This window comes from Neoarius graeffei, chromosome 19 (assembly GCF_027579695.1).
Source record: "Neoarius graeffei isolate fNeoGra1 chromosome 19, fNeoGra1.pri, whole genome shotgun sequence".
Classification (NCBI taxonomy): domain Eukaryota; kingdom Metazoa; phylum Chordata; class Actinopteri; order Siluriformes; family Ariidae; genus Neoarius; species Neoarius graeffei.
Window position 1 is genome coordinate 68,367,587 of NC_083587.1, and position 24,118 is coordinate 68,391,704.

Below are 24,118 nucleotides of genomic sequence, written 5' to 3' on the forward strand. Positions count from 1 at the left end.
GACAACACAAAGACGCAATCGGACAGCAACTTTTTTTGTGAAAGTCTCTCTCTCTGAGGCACCTAAGGACAAAAAACTAATTCGGCTCCCCAACTTGGCTCCCACCGAAGAGCCGGCTCCCGTCGTTCACTTCAAAGAGCTGGCTCTTTGAACCGGATCGTTCGCGAGCGACCGACACATCACTACCGGTTTCCTACTGACCCAGACAAGAGGGCCAAATGGATTGCAGCTGTGAAGAGACAGGATTGGGAGCCAACAGAGTACTCCAGACTTTGCAGTGATCATTTCATTTCAGGTTAGTTTATCAGTTAACGCAATTTTGATAAAATATATAGCAAAAAGTAAATGGGTCAGTGTTTGTTAACCCATCTGAGCAGTGAAACAAGGCAGTGTTAATTTGTCTAGGGTTGCATGTAGCAGACATCAGACATAAAACGCAATAACAGAGGCTAGAAAGAAACGGGACACAGAAATAAATAAACAGGGCTCCATACCAAGGCTGGGTACAGTGTTTGTGATAAAAGACAGATCCAATTTAACACGAATCACAGCTTACTTTCTTGTTAAAATGTGCAAAGGTCTCCACCATCTCATACCGCCTTGCACTGAAGGACTTAAGCGTGCCGTCCAAAATGGCTGCGTCACGTGACTTGGTCACGTGGGTGAAATACCTCAATATTCCAGTGACAGGGCGCACTGTGACTCTTGGGCATTGTAGTCTTGAGTGGCCATGTTTGTAGTTCAGTTAGCGTTGCTGGTCTCAATACCTTTACTGACAAAAGTTGTAAGCCGTGCTTCTTAAGAATATTATGTATAGATGTTTCTTTAATGAGGATTTCAGAAATATATCATATGTAGGGAATTTTTAAAAATGGCAGGAAAGTTGAGACAGTGTGAAAATTCAAAAACCCAAAATATGTGAAGTCACGACTGAAGTTTGAACCAAAATACAAAAAAAAAATCCCAAACAAACAAACAAACAAACAAACAAACAAACAAACAACACAAAGTCCCTGTTTATTAGCCTGAACAAACTCATCAGTGCTCATAATGAGTCATTTTGGCATAAAATAAAACAAACAAATAAATAAACCCAGCCTCATAAAAATAAACAATAGATGTTCAAAACCATAATGCCCTTAACGTAAAAACTGTATGTTGTATCTTTAGTTAAGTTCCTTTTAAAGCCAAAATACTTTTATTGTAGGCTAATTATCAGCCAACAAATTATTTATAAAAAGGTTATTGTTATATAAAAAGCTTTCAACACTCCTATTAAGAGTAAATCAACAATACTAATTTTATTCATAATTCAAAATTAATTTTTGTTTTTTTTCACACATATTCTGACAAATCCTGCATTCTACAGGAGGATTTGTTTATAATGTCCCGCTTCCTGTGCTGTGATTGGTTAGTAGATTATATTCACAAACTATGTCCAATCAATGAACCTGTCACTATGACGTTTTAATCACAGCATCATTGGAGGCGGGTTCTACAGGAACACAGGTAACGTCTGAGAAGAAAAAGTATAAGTTGTTCTTTTATTCCCCTCAGGTTATTCCACTCTGTCCTTGGGGTTCCACCCTATAGGGTTTGAGGGTTTCCTACAGAAGGACTCTTTTTGTTTAAACCAGAGTGTACTTTAGTTCTACCTGGACATTTTCTTTTTATTCATTTATATCTATGAAATAGCTGCTTGATATGTTTTTGAACAATATACTACAAATGCGTCTGTATCTAATTTTAAAAGGTTTCATCAAATGAAACTCACCCTTTAATGTCCCTACAAATGATTACGTACTGTCAATTTAAAAATAAGACTGATTTTGCTTACTTTTAAACCAAAAAGGAAATTTAAACAAATATTGAACATCATTTTAGGTGATCATTTAGCACCTTTCAATATTTAATAATATTTCCACTTATGAGCCCTGTGATGATCTGGTGACTTGTACCCTGCCTCTCACCCATAGTCAGCTGGGATAGCCTCCAGCTCACCCGCGACCCTGTACAGGATAAGCGCTTAAGGATAATGGATGGATGGATGGGTTTCCACTTATACAACATAAATGTGATATATTTCAGACTACTCGACACTAGCCTGTAGTTATACGTTAATAAGCTACATGTAGCTTATAATTTCCAGTTATATTGTACATATCTAATAATACATGTATCTAATAATACATGCACATTATGGCACTTTTTGTCAGCATAAAATCCCAGTTTTGTTTTCTGTGACAGATATACAGTATACTGTTCCTTTAAGTGTATCTACATAACTTTTTCTTAGATTTTGTTTTTTCTTAGATTTTGTTTTACAGATATCACTGCATTAAAATACTGTGTATCTGGACTGTCAATGAGCTCTACTGTAGTTTGCAGTATTATGATGTTTACTGGACTTTGCAGTCCTTCTATACATCTCACATAGCTCTGCCACTACCTTCTGCACAACTAACTATCAGAAACCATTGGATTACTAACATTTAATATTATATTAGCTGGTGTTGAATGGTATATCAGATATATTCCATTCAGCTAGCATGATATTGAATGAGTCGAAGACGAGTAGCTGAATGGAATATATCTGATATACCATGAAAAAAAGCCAGCCAATATTATTATTATTATTATTATTATTATTATTATTATAATACATATGGGCCACTTTTTCCATGGAATAAAAACGTGTTCTATTCCCTTCTAGTGGGTTTCATTCATTTGGTTTGATAGCATGCAATATTGTTATCATATTGCTTATCCTCCGTGTATTACACCACTCTACCCAATGAAGAATGAGCATGTAATATTGTTACAATATTGCACGTTGTCAAGAAAACACAATATCACGTGTCAGAGCTCATGTGAATATCCAATGACAAAACTTTTCTGCTGCACATGCACAGAATCGTTTCTTTGTCTGCGGGGAAAGAGAGAAGACAAGGCTAATCCAGTGCTACTGCTCGGATTAAGCACTAAATAAATTAACTGGAAACTGAAGATGCACTGAACGCCCAAAAGGCTACCAAAACTTCATTAGATATTCTTCACACATATTTACAAGAGAAAAACATACCAATGGACATAGAAAAACTGGAAAAGAGACACGTCGGAGATGTAAAACTACTGCGCTAGTGAGTGATTGTAACAGTTTGTAAACAAACATGGCTGTGAGGTTTGTTTCATTAAAAGTGGAAAATTTAGAGAGAATCTTGGCTGCCAGGTCGCTCTGTTGCGTGTAGTTGTCGATGTTGATTTTAAAAGTAACTCAGTAAATTACATAGGGAAAATAATAATTATAATAATTCGGCTTGACTGCACTAGCATTGGCCTTTGCTAACACTGCACCTGCTGGAAGGTAACTTGACTGTTGCACAAGCAGCACAGAGTCACAGGTAAGCTAGCGTTGGCCTTTGAGAATGCTGATATGAAGAAAGTGTGTATGTATAATAATAATCATAATAATAATAATAATAATAATAATATTGGTTGGCTTTTTTGTGGTCTATCAGATATATTCCATTCAGCGACTCGTCTTTGACTTGGTCAATCTGATGCTCGCTGAATGGAATATATCTGATAGACCACTCAACACCAGCCAATATTATTTAAATATTATATTGGCTATTATGTGTAATATTATGTATAATAATCATCAGCACTGTCCATGTTGAATTCTCTGCGCTAAATGGTTAGATTATGTTGATTAATTTTCTCCGAGTCTGTGTAAAACCCTTCAACAGAGGGTTCCAGGAATAAAAATAGTCAAAAGGAAAAAAAAAATTAAACTTATGATCCATGTTCACGCACTTAGCTACAAAAACATACATTTTATATTGTAAGTTGTCAAGTGTTTAATATTATGTTATATTAAAATAAAAGCCTGTGTTTTGAGAAATACATTTAAATTTCATATGTTCTGTATAGGGCGGCACGGTGGTGTAGTGGTTAGCGCTGTCGCCTCACCGCAAGAAGGTCCGGGTTCGAGCCCCGTGGCCGGCGAGGGCCTTTCTGTGTGGAGTTTGCATGTTCTCCCCGTGTCCGCGTGGGTTTCCTCCGGGTGCTCCGGTTTCCCCCACAGTCCAAAGACATGCAGGTTAGGTTAACTGGTGACTCTAAATTGAGCGTAGGTGTGAATGTGAGTGTGAATGGTTGTCTGTGTCTATGTGTCAGCCCTGTGATGACCTGGCGACTTGTCCAGGGTGTACCCCGCCTTTCGCCCGTAGTCAGCTGGGATAGGCTCCAGCTCGCCTGCGACCCTGTAGAACAGGATAAAGCGGCTAGAGATAATGAGATGAGGTGAGATGTTCTGTATAGGGCGGCAAGGTGGTGTAGTGGTTAGCGCTGTCACCTCACCGCAAGAAGATCCGGGTTCGAGCCCCGTGGCCGGCGAGGGCCTTTCTGTGTGGAGTTTGCATGTTCTCATCGTGTCCGCGTGGGTTTCCTCCGGGTGCTCCGGTTTCCCCCACAGTCCAAAGACATGCAGGTTAGGATAACTGGTGACTCTAAATTGACCGTAGGTGTGAATGTGAGTGTGAATGGTTGTCTGTGTCTATGTGTCAGCCCTGTGATGACCTGGCGACTTGTCCAGGGTGAACCCAGCCTTTCACCCGTAGTCAGCTGGGATAGACTCCAGCTTGCCTGCGACCCTGTAGAACAGGATAAAGCAGCTAGAGATAATGAGATGAGATATTCTGTATAAAGTAGATTAATCGAACTGTAGACGATCTATATCCTAAAACAGCAAATAAAGTTTGACATAAACACTTATAAGTTGTTGATACTGAAGCGTTAAACTTTATCATCTTGTGTTTGCTTTGCTTGATTGTCCATAAAAGTTATTAACGTGAAAATAACAGTTTTAACTTCTAGTATTTGTCGAATCTTCAAAGGCTGAGAACTGTATATATAAATATATCCTTGTAAATAAATAAATACATAAATATCACGGGCGATTGCTCTAAGACAACGAGGGAGGCTCAGCCTCCTCTAAAAATGACGAACATCGTGTAGGATGAATTGCGCTAGGCTTATGTTATAGCCGACCTTATAACATTGCTATGTCAGATCCAGAATCATAGAAATATATGTGCTCAACCCAACTACAGTGCAAAATCATTCCGTTATAACTTTCCCCAGTTCGCCTAATGTGTGCGTGAGTTTTTCGCCCTCGTGACAGCGCGATGCAGCCCAGCCTCAGTGGACTTCAATGGCATTTGGGAGCTATGCGCTTTCAATATCAAAATGCAAGACGATTATTGGACAAATACTGCGAAAATGCCTGCCCACGGACTCCGAGCCTCACAGTGGGAGGGACATGGCAGTTTCCGCGAGGTGACTGGTGATTGGTGAAAGCGGCCGGATATTTTCTTTGATTGACAGCTCGTTTCAAATATAGACAGGCAGCGGTGAATTTCAGTTCAGTCCCATGCGGATTCGCAAGTGCTGTGGTGTATCGTAAGAGATCGGCTTACATTTCGATTTCATTCATTACATACGGTTTCTACCAGCTTTTTTAGTTTGTATATATTTTCATTGTAAATAAAGTGTAAATATAGTGTTGTCAAGTTTGCTATCTTAGTTCCAGAAATTTCATTTATTTGAGTGACTGAACTTGAACTTGAGGGGGCTAGTCAGCTAGCAAGAAAGCTGCGCACGGATGCCAAGCATTGCTGATTTAATTTTGGCGAAGCCATTTGCCAGTCTTCCTTTCGAGGAAAAAATTAAAATTAAAGAGCAGGGTAGACCAACGCCTCAAACTGACTTGGTGAAAAAGGTAGGGAATAATACTCGTTCCTTTCAGCTCTCCTGGTACGAGAAAGTGAATTGGCTAACAGCAAGTGACCCACATCAACAACAGTAAATAGGCTACTTTAGTAATATGTCATGGATGGACCAAAAATATAGAATCTATTTAAAAATGTTTATGCTGAGTATATTATATTGGAATATATATATTTTCTGGATATGAATTAAACACAGCTACAATTTGGAAAACATTTTTAAACAAAAACACAGCCGAGAACATTTCACACTACAGACCTGGATTAAAAGTGAAGGGTTATCAAAATTGTCAATAAAACATTTCTGTCAAAATAAGTAAAATATAGGGAAAGTGTCATTGAATGAAATGTGTGGCCCCCAGCTCTACTGCTGAGGTTCCTGACAAAGAGCTGCTTTCAATAATGATCAATTTTTAAACAACATGCCACAATTTTAAAATATAAAATGTTAAAATATACCCCCCCAACACCACCATCATGTATATTGGACAGTAGGCTAATGGGCCAAAAGAACCTGTTATTTCACAGTTTGTGACGCTGCCAACAATCAGCCAGATCAGAGGCAAGAGTATGGGCAAAATTTATGTTTTTTCTTTTAAAATCTGGAAATATCGTAACCGACCAGCCTCCCCTGTTTGAAGGACTACCAGCCGCCACTGCTAAATATATAGAATATATATTTTAAAGCAGCAGGTTTAAAGCAGCAGGTTTGTTTGGGCGGCCATTTTGTGTGGAGACTCAAACCGAAGCGTGTGGTTGGCGTGAACGAGCCTGGGCGCGCACGGGTACGCGCGCTGGAGCGGGGTGCGCGCTCGAGGTGTCGGTGGCGCGGAGAGCCAGGCAGTCGCGGAGTGATCGAGATTAACGGGCAGCGGAGAGGGGGGGGCTTTTCCCTTATAGCGAATGCACATCGCTAATTGTAGCTAAGCGGTGCGACACGGAAATAATCCCGGTTTTTTAAACTTTATTCGTTTTCATTTTGTTTTCTAAATTTAAGTCTTCTTTGCCGGTTACCCCGCTTCCCCCCCTCCTCTCACCCCCCTCAGGCTGCACCACAACAGGCAACAATCAGACCAATGGCAAACCGATGGCAGGCAATGCAAACTAGCTTAGCCGGAGGAAGCTAACCAGCGGAGGAAGAGCCACAAGATTTGTCTCTCTGGAGGGGAAACGAAGACCATCACCGCCGCCACCTCCACCACAGAAAATCCCACACGGAAATCGAAGACAAGTGTCCCAGTGATTTTACATTTATCTCAGATTTTTTTGAGGGATAAAAGAAAAAGAAAAAAGGCAGCGGCTAGCAAAGAAACCCGGGACTATCTGTCTATCTCTCTCTGTATCTGTGTGTGATTTCAGACTTGAGCTTTTTTACCTCAGCGACTGCAGCCGAGGACCCGAACCGAGGACCTTCTTTCACACAGAAGAAAATATAATTTTGGGTTAATTTTTTTGTCATTTTTAAAACAAGAAAATTGATCACCAGTCGCACTCGTGAGAGGGGTGTCGGGGGGGAGGGGGGTCCCGATTTTTCGGCCGGTTTTCCGCAGGGTTTCTGTGGAGGTTTAGGACGGAGGTGAGCAGACCGACCGCCGCCGCCGCCGCTGCTGCTGCTAATGGCTACTGCTGCTGCCGCTGCCGCCTCGGGAACCTGGGAACGAACCGCCGCCGCCTGAGGTATGATCCCAACACACACACACGTGTGTGTTTATATATATATATAAATATATATAAAAGTCCTAGTCATATCCTATGTGCTCCTTTTGAGCCATCTTGCCATCTGCCTTTCCGCTGCACCTCATCACCTCCCCAAAGTGCACCGAATACCGTGAAATGCGCGTGCTGTATTCACGTGTGTACCTGCTTCACCCGTGTGTTTCACACCCTGCTCATTTACACTCGTCATTTCAGTGTGTTTGCTGCTCTAACACACCCATCTTACAGCCTCACTGTGCACTGCAGCACCAGCACTGCTGTCCGTCTCCATGCATGTGATGGTGATGGTGGTGATGTACAGGCCGGTCACTGAGGATCTGCTTTCCTTTAAATGCCTGACAATCACAAATGCATTGAAATCCTGCTCCTTTAGCATCTCAGTGTGAATGAAAATGCTGAGATGTGGGTCAGAATGCAGTTAAAATGCAATGCAGCAGCAGGTATCCAGGTGTTTTCCAGCCCACATCTGGACACAGACACTGATTGCAATGATCTTGCTTCATTATTGGATGGGTTTTGCATCACATCTAACATCTAACTGTGGTCTGATTATTAAAAATCATATCACAAATCTGTGTGTGTGTGTGAGCAGCGTGCATACTGCATGCACTAAACCTCATCATCATCATGGTGCTTTATCTGTTAACAATGATAACGTTTTATTATTAATGTTCACGACTTGTCACATTTATATTCCATACATTTTTCCCAGGGTTTAAACCCTCCTCCCAACACACACACACACACACACACACACACACACACACACACACACACATTCATGTAAAGCTGCAGTGTTGCATGTCATCTGTCACATTGCATCGGCTTGTTGCATTTTTCAGCATTTTCATGATAAATTGTATTTAATCTGCAGCTCAACACTCATACGTGCACACGCATGTGGAAAAATGGTTGAGCCACGGTAATAAGAGTGTAATTTGGTGTACTACTGTGTGTGTGTGTGTGTGTGTGTGTGATGTGCCTACACCCCACTGCAAGGCTCTGCTCAACTACAACGCCGGTTCAAAATGGATTCAGTCTTCATTCTAGTGCACTAGATAGGGTGTACAAGTCATTCGCTACCGTCCCAAATGCTACCCTTCATCCCTAGTTAGTGTCCCTAACGGAACACCGGCCATTTTAAGGCTCCGTCCCAAATGCTATAGCACACAAGATCCACAGAATTCTGACCTCCTCATGTTCATTGCACAACGTGATTCTCGGCGGCTGTGTTACCCATAATGCACTGCGTGTGTGTCGCAAGTAGGTTTAAACAATGAGTGTGTAACGAACATGGAGCTGGAGGTCAGATGTGTTTCATGTCTCCATGTCCTCTGTCCCGATTGATCTGTAGCATGCGCTTACTAATGAGCAGGCTAGCTAGCAGCCTGTTAGGTTAGCGATGTGCTAATAATGATATCATATTTATATCAAGTGCTGCTGAGATTAAAACCTCTCATTACATGGTGAAGTTGCTAATGTCACACACAGTATGTTGCTTGTGGGCGTGGCCTGGGTCACCTTTTTGATGTTTTGAATCAAAGTGGTAAAATGGGAGTGGCCAGCATGTTGAGGTAACTGGATATAATTGATAAGTTTTAATCGCATCTTTATTTCTGGTACTTTAAGTAAAAGTTTATTATCCAGTCATGCGCTTCATCATGAACAAACACACTGTGAGGGAAATCTCTGCATGTTTACTCGTGACCGTCGTTACGTTTATAACAGTGTTTATAACACTTTGGTCCATGTTTGCGTGAGCGCTAGCTCTGTTAGTGTTAAATTCTGGAGAGATCTCATCATCAAGAGCTCAGGAACTAGCAACCAGCTCGCGCACTAATGTCAGTGTTAATGTTACGGTGTTAACTGTAGGTCAGTGTTACAGATTTAACGATCTCACATTGACTGATCTAAAGCAAATCCGACTCTATTCTCATTTCAGAGTCGTGATTTATTTACAGATGATGCTGTGCAGCCACGTTGATGACATCACACACTAAACTCAGGACTGAAGAGACATTCTGGATTTTTTGAGTTATTTAGTTTTATTCATTTGTTCCTAGATGAAGGTTGTAAATTTTGAGTCACGAGCCAAGCTCACGCTGGAAGATTGGTTAAAGATTTTTTACATTCGGTCAGGAGAACGCTTTAGAGCACTTTCACGCTGATTCATCAGACTCTCGATTCTGAATCGAAGTGAAATTGATTCTTTTGCTTTGTGATTTGTTTTATTTTCAGACTGTTTATAATTAAATGATCCAAAAATCACAGAAAAGGGTTGACTGAGGAGTGTGTACAGCTGACAATGTCCTTGGAAAAAATCTCCAAACAAAGCTTTACCAAGTGTGTGAAGGAATTAACAAAAATCACTAGAGCACAGAGAACTCCGAGTCGATCAGATGATTAAATAAATATAAAAGGTCCATTTAAAAATGTTTCCTACGTCGCCTCCAGCATTTATTTTCTCTTTTTGGTCCAGATCTCCAGAACACAGCCTTCCTGCAGAGCTTCAGCTCTGTGCTTTGGCTCAGTTTCGCATTTTCAAAATAATTTACAAATAAAACACTGCAAACCCAAAACACGTGTCCTGTTTGATTCCCTTCTGAAATCGAATCAGTTCAGATTTGCATCACTTTCTCATTCAAGTTCACTAAGAACTGCAAGCAAAGTAAAATTAAACTAAAAAGATGTTAAATAAAAGATGACGGAGCGCAAAGTAAGGACCTGATCAACAGCCATGATAAACGGAGTCGTAGCCTGTTCACAAAACACACAGCGGGCACGCGCAGCTTCACACCGTTACATCAGCATTTTACAAAAGATTGATTTTCTGTCATCCAATATTCTGAAAAGCCAAATTTTCAAATTATCCAGATGTGTGGTTGAAGCCTGATTGCGGAAGATGATTTTAGTGACAGAGCTGAACCGTGATGAGCCTGAGGGTAAAACTTTAGTGATTATTTTCGGTTCATAACTTTTTGAAAGCACCGAGACACCAGGACGAGCTCACAGACCAACCCCCCCCCCCCCCCCCCCCCCACACACACACACACACACACTCACACACTGACTGATTTAGTCTCGTTGAAATCCTGCACAATTTGATATTGTGTCGAAAAGGTATCCCGTGGATCACATTCAAGAGACTCAGCGTGAGGATCACACCTTTATTTTATACACGTCATTAAAAATAGACTTTAACAGTATTTTTAAATAAAAAATGCACACAAATGTAATATCTGTAATAAAACTGATGTCGATGCAGAAGAATGTATGTTTGTTAACTGGTAATTAACAGGACATGTAGTCTTTATTAAAATAAAATACAAAACAAACATATTGTCTTTTTTTTTCTTAAATAAAGATGCACTTGCATTTCTGAGGAAAAATAATCTTTATGGGAACCAATAAGGAAGTCATAGCATCAACCCACCAGTCTCTCTCTCACACACACATTGTCTACATTTGGAATGAGTTCAGTGTTTCTCCCGTCCATAAAACGTCATGATGTCATCACTGTGCGATGGCGTACCGAACAGGTGCAGGACTGAATCTGATCGAGTGTTTACATGGCTAATATTTTCCTATTAAATTCCTTGTCAGAGGTCTACACCACCTCCTTTAATCTGATCGAGCTGTTAATGATTATTAACGATATCAGGGTCCATGTGAACGTCGGTACTGTCACCACTGTACTGGGAATAATGGTGCGTTCATGTGCTATGGAAATTATGGTAAATACCAAACGCCGACATGGAAAGCACACATGAACGCCCCCTCTTGTGGTATTTTCCACTGGGCAACTCGTAGAAAATTTTGATACACGAGTTGCCGAGATGAGATGAACTTTAACCTTTCAACATGGCGGCGAGCGTGACATTCAGTGTGTTAAGAAAATCTCTACTTGTCATGATCAGGAAATATTCAGCATTATTTACCTTTTGACTTTTGATAACTCATATTCCTGCTGCAGCTGATGAACAAGGCAATCTATAATTGTTTTAGCCAAATAACAGGCCTGATTCTGAATCTGGTCCACCATCTTTAATTTGTCAACAACAACAAAAGCATGTGAACACAACACACTGGTAAATACCACTTCCCAACTGGAAAATATCATCTTCCCATAGCACATGAATGCAGCATAAGCCCCGCCCAGTACCACTGATGGACATGGTAGGGAGGTGCCAATACTTTATGCAACCATGACAGATGTCATGATTATTCTGTTTAGGATTTTTCTGTTCAAGTATTTTGAGTTAAAAGATTACCTAAAGGTGAACTTGCAGTTCATGATTAGCGTTGTACAGTCCAGTGAACAGTCATTCTCTGTTAGCATTAGCATTTCACATGTATTAGCATTGTCTGGTTCTGTCGCTCCAGGAGCGGTGATGCTAACTATCTCCTTTAACACACATGGTCATTCTTTGATGTTGTTGATGTAAGGTTTGAAAAGGCATAAAGCATAGTTTATCCAACGTAGACAGCTAACGTTGGCTCCGTTCTCGATGACGCGGTGTTCACAAAATAGCTTTAAATGAAATCAGACTAGAATTTCACTTCTAACTACAATTTATATCACAGTTCTGTACAGTAGTCATAAATTTACCCAGAATGCACTGCAATATGCAGGGGGCAGATGATAAAGACTCCCCACAATGCACTCTGTGAAGTGAGGAGGGTGTGGTTTGGTGACAGTGCTCAACAGTGGTTAGCAGTGAGTTAGCAATGAATGCTAAAACAGAATGCTAAAGGTTAACTACTCCCTCAGCAGTGCGTACATTAAAGGCTGTGTCCCAAATCCTGATTCACACTTTGTGATGAAAAGTTCACGGTACGCAACGATAAAGCAAAAATGATAAGTTAGCTTGTCTGCTAATTAGTGATTAGCATATTAGCATGTAAGGCAGTGGCTGGGTTTCCATCAGTTCTGCTGGATGACATCATCAAGACGTGCCATACGAACAAACACACTTCATGGAGGGGAGTGATTTACACAATGAGTTTGGCTTGAAATGAAACTGTCAGGAATGTGTAAGGTCTGTCTGTCTGATATCTGTCTGTCTCTCTCACTTTGTCTGTGTGTCTCTCTCCTGTCTATCTGTCTGTCACTCATTGTGGTCGCTGTGCTTCTCTCTCTCTGTATATCTGTTCCATTCATTCTCTCTCTCTGTTGCACTTTTCTCTTCATCTGTCTTTCTGTCTGTCTCACTTTCTCTATCTGTCTCTCTCTGTCAGTTTCTCTTTATCTGTCTCTTGTTCTCTTTGTCTGTCTTTCTGTCTTGCTTTCACTTTCTTTCTATAGCTTTCTGTGTGTGTGTGTGTGTGTGTGTGGTTGCTCTCCTTGGTGCTGGTTCTCACTCAGCTGACCTGCTTCACACAGAGAGAGAGAGAGAGAGAGAGAACAGATGAAGACAGTGAAGAAGAGACAGACAGGACCTTTTAGGCTGTGAGTGTAAGAGCAGATGCTCACAGGGAATTCTGGATAATTTGAATTTGGTGAAATGGTTTAACAGAAACAGCAACACAGTGATGGAAAGTGAGGCAGAGAATTCTGGGTAAATTGAATGGTTTTAATGGTTGTTTTTATGCTTTATGCAACTTAAATAATGTAAATAAATCATATTATTATTAGCATTAGTATTATTATTATTTTACAGGATTATATATGTAAATTTAAAAAATATAATTTACTTATTATTTAAACATATATTTATATATTTATACTGTTATATTTGATGTAATTGAGGTCATAGTTCAAACTTTCCAGTATGTGCTTTACACTTTAAACAAGAAACCTTCCTTACACACTGGAGCACACTCAGAAGTGCACACTCAGAAGTGCACACTCAGAAGTGCACACTCAGTGGTACACACGCAGAAGAGCAGAGACATGAGGATGGTCTCATTAACCCCGTAGATGAGAGAAAAGTCCTGTTGCAGTTCTGTGTGACACCAGATGGGTGCCAATATTATTTCACACCGGAGGCTAAATCCTGCCCCATGTGAGTTCATGAGACAGTTAATAGAGCAAAGAAGACAAGTGCTTGTTGCAGTGTTGAGTAAAGAGGTGGGTGTAACATGTTGGTGTGAAGAGTCGGCTGATTGGACAGCCAGGTGAAGCTCCATCCCCACCTGGGTGCAGGACAGAAGAGTCGTGACGCAGGTCTTCCTCGTACCGCGAGGGATGGTGGCTCCAGTAGAGCCTTGCTAGCAGTTCAGTGGGAGTGTGGTACTCAGGTAGGTGGCTGCTCATCTGTTTTTGGCTTTGTAGGAAAGTCTGAGAGTTTAAACTCATACAGCATCTACAGGAAGTCAGTGGGAGGAGCGGAGCAGTGGGGCGGTGTGGGAAAACCTGGGAAGAACTGCTCAGGTATCTGAGTGGCCTCTGTGGAGAGAAATGTCTGGGTTCTCGCGATGTTGAAGGAGAAACCTGCATGAGTGGTATGAGGATACAAGGACAGTTGGGTGTCCAGAATTATTTACACCATGGTTGTGTGCAGTGACAGATGGTGAGATCTCGTCACATGATCTTGAGGAGAAGATGCAGCAACTTCAGGTGATGAGCTCCGTCCATGCCGAGATCCAAGCAGAAACACAAGTGTGATGAGTTGAGTGTCATCAGCATAGCAGTGGTATGAAAACCCATGTGAGGATTCGACATCACTGAGAGAGCTGGAGTGCGCAGGGGTAGTGCGTTTGAATGATTTGTGAACACCACCCTCAGGTTTTACCCCAACTTTGTCTTCTTTCTTTCAGACTATTAGAGCCAAGAAAGTGCCTCTGATATGTTCGTGTGATTTTGCAAACAAGGCTAGCTAGCAAAGCATTTTGCAGCTTCAACAATGCTACCTCTGGCTTTGTCCCAAATTATATATCAAGTGTATGACACAGTTGTACATTACTATAGGTTATCTGGTCTGCATATTCACAGTGAGTAATTTAGGACACTGCCCAAAACCAGACTAAGGCAAACTTGTGTGCTGAAAAGTGTGATGTAATGGTCAGATACATGTTTCCTTCCTTTTTTTAAAGTACTCAATTTGGGACGGAGCCACTCGTTTGGCTCATGAACACTCACCTAGATAACTAACATATTACCAAACAGAACAGCCTTTAACTCACCACAGGTAGTGTGTTATTTTGAAACAGTAGTGTGATTTGGGATGCAGCCCCAAGATAAACATAAACACACAGATGCAGTTTCTCATACATGGGCTGTGTCTCAAACTCAGTGAAGTAGCACTATATTGTTTGGAAAGTAATTCCCCACTAGCTAGTTAGTAGGGACCCACCCACAGACGGACTACGGTTTCATCTTTGTGCAATTTGGGACCAAGCCACGGAGAGATAAAACAGGAACTGTGTGCTCTCAGTCACTCGTGTCTCTCTTCTCTCTCTCCGTCCTGACCCACTTTTCTCTCCCTGAGAGCAGCGACTGACCCGCTGCTGTCCCCCCGCATGTTACCCACAATGCACCACTCCAGACCTCTCATAATATAGAAGATGCCAGAACACATACACACAGGGTTCCTACGGGACATAGACGATATCGATGTTGAGGTTGAGTGTTCATATGGTGTGTATACTTTTTGGTGTGTGTGTGTGTGTGTGTGTGTTAGTTACCCATAATGCTCTGCAAACAAGTGTAAATGTAAAGCTTCATTATCTGGAACACAGGCTGTGTCCTAAATCACCATACTACACTAAACACTTGTGTGTCTAAATTACAAAATGCTCTCTGAGGTATATATTTAGCAAGCTTTTCAGGTTAAGATGAAAACTGCCTGTGGGCCTCGTTCCAAATCACATCCTTCCATACTAAATAGTGTATTCTAAGAATAAGGGGAAGTGGTGCCTAACTATTTAGTAGTGGTTTCAGATGTATCAGTTTTAGAAATATTTATCAGCTGTATAATTTAGCACTTTGTTTAGCAATAGTAACCCAGAGGGACGTACTAGTTTCACTCACTATTTAGTTAGGTAGGGTGCATTTGGGACGTAGCCACAGGACTCTGACCAGGCAGATATCATCACTTACAAACCAATACAGAATGTGTACTGGTTCACATTATTTATTTTATTTTGTGCACTAATAATTTGGGAAACAACTCATGACCCTGTGTGTGTGTGTGTGTGTGTGTGTGTGTGAGTGAGAGAGAGAGAGAGAGAGAGACAGAGTGACGCTCTTTGATGACATCATCTTACTTCTTCTTGAACGTCACACAGCATTCAGGTTTTACTTTCAACACTTTCTGGATTTTAATTTCTGATACAAACTGGAAAAATATTTTATTAAAATAGAAACTAATTATGATTAACAAAGAACAATTAAACATAGAGCATTTAATTAAATTAATTAAACAAGAATAAAAAAGTCAGAAAATAGTGAAATGAGAGCACATTCAATAGAAGTGTTAAAAGTGTGTGTGTGTGTGTGTGTGTCCATATGAAAGGCTGTTGTGTTGTCACTGTGGGAGTGTGAGACAGCCCTGTGTGTTCACTGTGACAGCCAAAAAAATACCTGTGTGTGTGTGTGTGTGCGCGCGCTTGGAACAGCAAGAACTAAATAGCCAGAGCTTCTCGTGAATATGTCAAACTTAACACAAGATTAATCGCATCATATTTACTGTATCGAGTGAGAGAGAGATTGTGTGTGTGTGTTGATAATCACTTATATGATATCCCATGATAAATCAAAATGTCACGAGCTGTGTTTTAGGTTTTAGGTGTGTTTAGGTGCTCGTGTTGAGTGATACGATGTTCTGATATCGATCTCACGATCCAGTCAGTCACGAAGATTTCCTGAGATATCGTAGATATCATTTTATTACATTTTTTTTATTAATAAAAAAAATTATTCCAAAAACATTTTAATAATCACAAACTGACTGAAAGCAGCTGAAAGTATTTTCACCTGTTTTTAATGTTAAATATTTTATTTACTTTTTAAATAAAATGATTAAAGATTTGGTTTGTGATCAAACCGAAATATCGTATTGTAGAAATACTTTTCACATCATGATTTCCTTTCTGTATTTCCCAGCCCTGATAGCTGTACAACACTGAAGCTCTGTTTAGATTTTAATGGTGTGTTATTTTGGAAAATAAGAAGTTTTCACTGTTGAGGTCAATTTTTAGCTCTTTTTATTTTTCTTTCTGGCGACTTAAATTACAGATAAAATCAGGAACTTTTCTCTCTGTCACTCTGTTCATTTTATTTCATTTTTTTAGGAGAAAACTCTGAAACGTGTGTGTGTGTGTGTGTGTACTGGCGAAATGAATAAATTCCTTCATTTAATAAATTATTTTATTCCTTCATTTTAAATAATTAAGCAAATAAATAAATGTTTATTTATAAGTTTATATTAAATTATTTATTTGTTTAATATATATTATTTATTTATGAAACTATATCGTTCTCACATTTCACTGTCAGCAGAGTTCAGCTTTATTTATAAAACACATCAGAAGTGTTCTGTGTGTGTGTGTGTGTGTGTGTGAGTGAATGTGAAGAGCACGTTTTGCCACTAGGAGCAGCACACACCAAAATCAACCTTCCTTAATTCATAATAATAAAACGTACTGCTTGAGGAGTGTGTGTGTGTGTGTGTGTGTGTGTGTGTGTGTAAGCAGGCAAACTTCTCTCTCGAACTCTTCCTCCAACCCTAACACTTTAACCTTTGACTTTAAACTCTTGTGTTTAGATTTAAGCAGGCATTCATTACACGCTGAATAAACTCTTAATGTATTTCAACATGAACAACATCTCACACTCGGTGTTCACTGAGTAAGTCATTTAAGGACACAACTTAATGGTGTAAGTAATAACGATGTAAATTAAGATTCGCTTCTTCCTGCTCACTGTGAGGAAATTATTTGGATTATAATATATATATTTTTTCTGGCTCAGCAGATTAAAGAAGCAACATAACGCTGTATTCGAGCATTATTGTCGATGTTCTCTGTGGTAGTCAATTCTGTAAACTTCACACAAACTCATTTACAGATTCATCATTTCAGCTTTAATTAACCTCACAAACCTAAGTTAATGATCATTAATCTTCTAAAAGAAAATGTTTTTCTTTTCTCACTCAGCTAATTAAATACTGACCTAAAGATCCACCATAACCGGTCATCAGTTCAGTCATATCGTGATGTTTGTGATGCTCGCCAACGATATTATTATTGTTGATTGGCAGCATTTTTGTCAAATACCTTTTACGGAGCCATATTTTCTCATCTCATTGTCTCTAGCCGCTTTATCCTGTTCTACAGGGTCGCGGGCGGGCTGGATCCTGTCCCAGCTGACTACGGGCAAAAGGCAGGGTACACTCTGGACAAGTCGCCAGGTCATCACAGGGCTGACACATAGATACAGACAACCATTCACACTCACATTCACACCTACGCTCAATTTAGAGTCACCAGTTAACCTAACCTGCATGTCTTTGGACTGTGGGGGAAACCGGAGCACCCGGAGGAAACCCACGTGGACACGGGGAGAACATGCAAACTCCACACAGAAAGGCCCTCGCCGGCCACGGGGCTCGAACCCGGACCTTCTTGCTGTGAGGCGACAGTGCTAACCACTACACCACCGTGACGCCCGGAGCCATATTTTGTCTGAAAAAAAATTAGACAAATATAATTGTGATAATAGGGTGCATTACAATTGGAACTTATCATTACTGTGGTATGAAAATGAAAAATCAGTAATTATAAATGGATAAAAAGTATGTGTCATTAATCAAAGCATTACAAACTGTAATTGCATGGCAAATTGCTGTGGTATAAAAGGAATAAAACACTGTGATGTACTGTAAGTAAATCTGCTTCATCATGGACAGAACCCTGTTGTGAATTATTTTCCAATAATAGCATGCTGGCAAGTGTTTTATCCCTGACATAATATTTAACGATCAGAGAACAAAATGTGTATTAATCATTTACTCAGAGTAATAATGTATAAAGCGATGTTGAGTTTCTGTTTTCTTTCCCCATTAGTGATACGAGGTTATTTTTAAGTCTTTGCATTCATCATGAGTGTTTATCTTTGTCGTCTTTATTACTGTACACAGCATAAACAAAGATATGATATTTTGTAGTGAGTAATGTCATATTTTATAAAGTTATGAGCCGACATTGAGGTGTTATGGTCATATCTGTCGACTTGTGAGTAGCACTTTAGGTTTAATGTGAGTTATTTTAAATATTCCTGTACTCTGGGGGTGAAACAGCACTTTGTGACTGAAATAAGCTCGGTGTTGTTGGACAGAGCGGAAGGTGTGTGTGAGAGAGATGTATATCTGGCCTTTTCTGCCTGTGGATAAGTGGCTTGAAAATAAAGGTACAGGAAGCTTTATGGTGTGGTGCCTGGAAAAGCCAGTCAGTGGGGCTGCTACATTATTTTAAGCTGTGTGAAGTCCAAGCACATCTGAGTGTGTAATATATGTTAAAAAAAGAAGGGAGGGGGAAACTTGTGCAGCTGAAACACAACCTCCCTGCAGTGTAATTGTAATTCGCTCCTTTAGCCGCTTCTTCTTCCTCAGTTGAAGTTCCGCTATAACCGTGTCTTCCCACTGCATCATGTTTACCTAGCAACACGCATCACCCGCTTCCGGCCCTCCCATTGGTCATTTCAAAACGCGCCGGGGACCAATGGCGAGGCTGTTGCCATGGCACACTGTGTAGTTGCCGGGTGGAATTTCGCTGCGAGGCACGTGAGTCCCGGAATCTTCGCGTTGGCTCCCCCCTCCCCCCCCCAATTCCTTCCTTCCTTCCTTCCTTCTTTACCTTCTTTCTTTCTTTCTTTATATATATATATATATATATATATATATATATATATATATATATATATATATATATATATATCTGTGAGCTTTGGAATATGATTTATTTTACCTCGCGAGAGAGAAGCGGCTCACTTTTATCCGTATACAGGTTTATCTGTGCATTTTATGATTTTTTAAAAGTAATTTTTAAAGCAGTGCTGTAGGAGGAATCTGTACTAAAAAGTATAAAAATGACAAACACAAACGTTTTAAATTAAATTAATTATTTTATTTAAGACCACTCTTATGCTTTTTTTTAATGTAAAATATTACACAGGAATACTTTCTCACAAGTTTCGATGTTGCAGTAAATATTAGGAGAGAGCAATGAGTATATATTTAAAAACTAAAATAAATAAAAAGAAAAAACTTTACGGATAAACCAGTGTAGATCATGTGTATGTATGACTATATTTATCGTATAGTGTCAATTTTTACCCTTTTGATTCACCTTTAAAAACTTTTTTAAAGTCTAAAATTGTACTGTAACCTAAAATTAACTGCGTTGCAGTATTCTAGTAAAGATAGGGGTTTTTGAGTGAGCTTTATTTCATGATTCTTCTTGTTATTTGCACTAGTTTTCACTGGGAGCGTGTAAGACTTGTGTGAAATAAAACAATGTCCACTAAAAACAGCAAAAATGACCAATCTTTACATTTTCCTTCAATAATTTCCTCAGTATGTGATATAACACGGATAGTGTGTTTAGAGAGTTATGTGCTTGAGTCATAATGGCGTGATACTGTGCCGAATTGAGACAGAATATCGGTGTGTTGTTGTCTGCTCCATCCTTCAGCGCTCAGCTCCATTTACCTGAAGTCTTGTGTTATTTTGGCCGCCATTCCGCGCCATTCCGGCTCCGCGCTGCGTTTTGGAGACAACAAGGACCTGGGGAGGGGGAGGGAGGGAGGGAGGGAGGGGGAAAAAAGGGCAGCCTCGCGCTCGCGCTTTCACTCCGCCCACATATCGCTCTGACCAATGGAAACAAGCGAAAGGGCCTCGTCTGACCAATCACACGCAGGCTGCCGTGGCGTCGGCTAGCAACAAGAGCCTTCGAACGTTCGAACGCGCACGCAGGCGGGAATGCGAGAGGGGGGTGAGGTGTGTGTGTGTAGGGGGGGCTGTCAGGGAGAGGGAGACGTGAACGCGCGTCAGCGAAAAAGCCAGGGGAAGAAGGGAACGTGACGTGCGCGCGCTTTAGCACACACTGAGGGGGTCAGAAAAGTTCATAGAAACTCTGCTAAAGGGCAGAAAAACGCCGCACACTAATCTAAGACATCTGAAATAAACGTAATAAATCAAAAATACATACAACAATATGAATAAGGAGAATGTTACGGTGTGTTTTTTCCACCGTCGCCGCTGAGGGGTCTTCCTCCTGAGCTTACTGCGCTGCGGACTCACTTTCATTCACCGGAAAAGTGACTTTATGTGAAGTGACTCTGTCGTCCTTGAAGTTTAATTTGTCACTACTTTGTCGCATTAACCTTCTATTAGAGCTTATTCTATATATGATGAAGTTGTGTGAATACTGTCCCTATCTGCAGAGTTACTATAAATGGAAAGGACTCGTTTGGCACAGCTACTAAACATTAAGAAGGGGGATTATAATGTAGTAATAACACGTATTATTACGAACCTTGTGCATTTTCTTGAAAAGCACGCCGTGTTTCGGATCGTGAGAGCACTGAGAGAGTGCGGGCTGCTGCGTCAAAGCCGAGCTGACGACACGGAGCGAACGGAGGCTGTGTGTCACCTCCGCCTCCCCCGCGCCGCAAGCGCAGATGGTACAGTCCATCAACACAGGGTGTGGATTGAGCGCCGGCCGCAGCGGTTTATAGACAACAAGGAATAATAATAACGCCAACCTAATCCTGGCTGGGAAGGAAAAACACGCTCGACGGAGAAGAAAAGAAATTCCTGTCAACAGTCGACATTCTCGGGAGAGATCCGGGAAGGTGTCGCTGTGCTGTGTTGGGGTGGAATAAGCGGCTGGGAGACGGGCGAAGTGCAGCGCGCACAAGCTGTGGATCACAGAGAAGATCTCAGCTCCTGCTCAGGATGGAAGTGTGGAGCGATCAGGAGGAACTCTGCACAGCCTGGAGGGAAACCAGGAACATCTGCCACTGTTAGAGAACAAGATCTGGATCGTGGATCTCATTTGGAGTGATTTTTTTTATTTTAAATTATTATTATTATTATTATTATTATTATTATTATATACAAGAAAGAGCACAAGATCAGTTGAAGCCCTGTCTAACTCGAGTGAGGGTTTGTGTTCTCAGTGAATTTCTCATTTTTAAGTTTTCAGGAATAGTATTTTTTTCTTTCAACACTTAGCAGTCCATCTTGGAATGGACAGAGACGGATCACCAAGATCATTTCTCCCCTTAAATATTAGTCTTGTGCCTGTAACTGAACTCGCACTTGTGCACTTTGCTTAGTTATTCTTCATCACTTGTGCATGCACAAAAAGAAAAAAAAAACAACTCGCTGATCACTGCACGATCGTGGGTTTGACCCCCCCCCCCCGTCTCCTTTTAGTCATCTTTGAACGTTTGCATTGGACTTTGTGTAGACTCTAATAGCGCCCCTCGCTTTGCTTCGTCTCATCTCGTCTCGTCTCGTCTCGACTCGCTGCCTATCAGGATTAAAGCTGCAAGGTTAAACCCCTGAGGGACGAGGCCATCCATCTGCCCTTTGGACTCACTAACTCAGTAGGGTGCAACACACGGATCCTAAGAAGCCCTTGCTATTTTTAGGGATAGTGATGGGGTAATTGGTGTTGGAAATGAAGACACCCACTCCCTTACCCCCATCCTGAGCACACCAGCACTCCCAGCTTCAGCTGCTCCAATATCCGGAGTGGAAAACTGACCAGCAGTAGAACTGGTCTTCGACTGGATTCCTCAGTTCTGGAGGATGAAGATAAAACTAGATACAATGCAAGCAAAGCTAACTTTAGTAACCAAATAATTTCATCCCCTTACCATCAGAGAAATATATATAGATATATAGACATATATATACATAGATATAGATATAGATATACATATATAGGCTATATATGTAACAGATTTTATATATATATATATATATGTGTGTGTGTATATGTATGTATATATATATATAGATAGATAGATATGATAGATATATATTTCAGAGTCGTAGTTTGAATATGAATATGTATATTCTATTTTTTATGAGCATTGTTGCCTAAAAGCCCGATCCATTGCCTTAGATTTCCTGTAATAAAGAGAAAAGCACGGACAGAGCACAGAAACAGCGCTGGAAGAAACGAATGGTGCCTTTTTTTGGTTCATTTGTGTCGTCACTTCAGGAATTCGCAAGTGATCAAGGAATACTTCATTCTGTCATCACTGACTTTAAGTTTGAATCCGGCACTATCAGACATACATACACCTCCGAGCACGTGGATGGGATTATCCTGACAACTTACCCCCCAAAGTGATTGTTTCTTCGTGTTGTTTTTTTTTTTTTCAATTAAAAAGCAAACAAACTCGGTTGATGTAATTCTCCGAAGGAGCTCCACACAAAGCCTTTCCGATGGTGATCACTTCATCCGTGGAGGAGAAGCCGCAGCCTTCTAACAGAATGGTCGCCAACCTGTCGACCGACTCCTGGGTCGGCAACTCGGATCCAAGTCGCTACGTACCGCAGTCTCACCTGCTCCGGAAGCCGTCCAAAAGTTAGTATGCCCTCTGTTTTCACTCTCACTTTGGCTGCATGGGCCTGGTCAGTGCTGCTATCCTGGTTGCTGCAAATCATCGCCACCATGCTGCTGTTCCCTTCATGCGCTGGTGTGTTGGGAATGTCTGTAAATTATCGCCATGATTACGTTTAGCTAGCTAGCATAACTGTAATGTTACTCTCACTGGCGTAAGGTCGTTCAGATGACGGCACACCAAGAGCACAAAAGTAGGATGAAACAAATATAGGTTTACGCTGAGGGCTAGAAAGAACAGATAGCAATAAACGTGTAGTTACTATGGTGATAATGTGGAAAACAATGATGTTTTAAATCAGTACACGCGACAATTTAGAGTAAGACGTGGAACTGAAGAAAGTTCTTCTCTCACACATTGCTCTCTTGGGCAAAAATTGGATTAGTCTAGACTGGCGTATACCATGTTTTAATTTGCATTTTGATTATTATTATTATGATAATGGTGTAATTTAAGGCCAGTTTATGATGTTATCCTGAACGTCCTCTCTGAGCCAGTGTGTCGTTAATGTGGCGGTTTTGAAGGCAGAGTTTCTCAAACTTTCACACAGTGAGAATAGAATTACGGTATTGTTGTAGTTTTCCTCATGCCTCGCCACCATATTTTGTGTGTGTTGAATATCACACGATATTATATTACCGATTACCAGCACAAACCTACTGGGCTTCAGAGAACAAACTACTTTTAAAGTAAGGTGTGTTTTCAGCTTGTAGTTTGGAGAACCTGCTCCTGGTTTGCTTTTGTTTTGTTTCATTCTTCTTTTTTCTTTTCTGATTCTCTCACATGCTTTAATCCCCCCCCCCCCCCCCCCCCCCCATGGACTCGTGTTCCTCTTCCTGCTATTGTTTTACTTTCATTCTTTCAAACAGTCATGGGAACGATTGACACGGTGCTGCAGAAATGGACGGAGATCTTTGCGCGTGTGTGTTGTGCGCAGGCTGGATGCGCACTGCGCTGTGCTGTGAGCTCAGCGATGATCATCCTGTTGCTGGGAATGTTAGAGCAGAGCAGAGAGAAGTGAGCGCTCGAG

The 24,118-nt window shown here is 40.8% G+C and overlaps 1 protein-coding gene across 3 annotated transcripts in view; it reads left to right on the plus strand.

The window, feature by feature from the left end:
* The first annotated feature begins 6,568 nt into the window (after window positions 1-6,568).
* Window positions 6,569-24,118, plus strand: part of dyrk1b (dual-specificity tyrosine-(Y)-phosphorylation regulated kinase 1B) — a 40,927-nt gene continuing 23,377 nt past the window's right edge. Inside the window, exon 1 of one of the 3 annotated variants that reach the window (XM_060900513.1) lies at window positions 6,569-7,466. Coding sequence is in view for 2 of the 3 variants with exons in the window: in XM_060900511.1 (XP_060756494.1) it covers window positions 22,910-23,051 (142 nt within the window). In the remaining variant the exon portion in view is untranslated. Of the gene's footprint in view, window positions 7,467-20,517; window positions 23,052-24,118 lie in introns of those variants that run through there. The other 2 variants (XM_060900511.1, XM_060900512.1) reach the window with 2 other exon arrangements.